The following is a 1,163-nucleotide window of genomic DNA, read 5'->3' as shown; positions in this document are numbered from 1 at the left end:
ATGGCCAGCAGTGCCCTACGGGAAGCCGCGGCACGTCCCGGGTGCTGGCCTTTGCTCCGCCACTTTGGCACACATCTCATCTCCAGTGTCTCACCCGAGAAGCCCTGAAAGCACTTGCCAAGGCAGGAGACAAAATCTCCGACGTAGAGAGAAATGGCATCTCCTTGCAGAACCTTTTCCTGCTGGCAAGGGCCCCTTTTCAATCAAATAGTTAAAGCCAGCGGGGACAGTGGCGGGGAGTCAGCGCACCATGCAACACCGGGCTCATTTACAGGAAGACTTAGAGCAGCTCTTTTTTTTTCACATCGGGAGATCATCTTCTGGCAGGAGGCCAAATTTGCAAGGAAGTTTTCCCAAAGAGGCCAAGTGATTAACAGCAGACCGTAACTGTAAGATGCAATTAAAAAGAACGGGCTGCGTGCTGCTGGAGTAACAGCAACGGGGGAACGAAGCACGCAGGGGCAGTAGCGACAGCGGGTCTGCGAGGAAAGGGCAAACCATTCAGGCAGCAATCGCCTCTTGCACTCGCACAAAGCAACGTTTCAGCTGAAACCAGTGAGCTACCTCCTACACGCAGGCTACCCAGATTTTCAAATTTCTCTTCACCCGTACGTACATCTGGCACTGGAGAAAGAAAGGAGAGCAGCCCTCCCCCTCCCCTCCCCCTCCCTGCTCCCCCCTTCAGCTTTGATTTGAAAATACTGCATTTAGCTTCTGCTTTCCAGCTCCCTGCCCTACAAAAACGCTCCGGGACTCTCTTCTTGCTACTCACATGTGGGGCTGAAGTTTGTTCCCAGAAGCAAGGGAAGATATTCGCAGCGCCAGGACGAATGACAGTGCCACCGCACGGAACTCCATTGCAGCGGGTCCTCTCCCCCCCCCGAGGTGCTCCCCGTGGGCACCTGGAAAACCTCAACAGCCCTCTCGAGTGGGACTGGCGAGCTCCTCTTCCTCAAGGAGGACACTCCCAGCCACCACCTGTTCCCAACCTGCTGGCGTCTCTGTCCGGCAAAGGACAATGCTGTCGGAGCGCTCAGGAATTCTTGGATGGGGAGAGCAGATTTATCACTCCGAGATGCTTCCTCCCGTACGGGTTCAGCTCAGCAAGTTTCTTCAGTCCGTGGGAAATGATCACAGTGCAGGTCATCGCTGGGTTTTCCCCC

General features: G+C 55.3%; 1 protein-coding gene across 1 annotated transcript in view; it reads right to left on the bottom strand.

Moving 5' to 3' along the window:
* MEGF6 (multiple EGF like domains 6) overlaps positions 1-858 on the bottom strand; it is a 117,524-nt gene extending 116,666 nt beyond the window's left edge. The window contains exon 1 of the mRNA XM_035897589.1: positions 773-858. Coding sequence (XP_035753482.1) covers positions 773-858 — 86 coding nt within the window. The remainder of the gene's footprint in view (positions 1-772) is intronic.
* Between the last annotated feature and the right edge of the window lie 305 nt (positions 859-1,163).

This window comes from Egretta garzetta, unplaced genomic scaffold, assembly GCF_000687185.1.
Source record: "Egretta garzetta isolate BGI_Z169 unplaced genomic scaffold, ASM68718v1 scaffold737, whole genome shotgun sequence".
NCBI lineage: Eukaryota > Metazoa > Chordata > Aves > Pelecaniformes > Ardeidae > Egretta > Egretta garzetta.
This window is presented reverse-complemented; position numbering and strand designations above follow the sequence as displayed.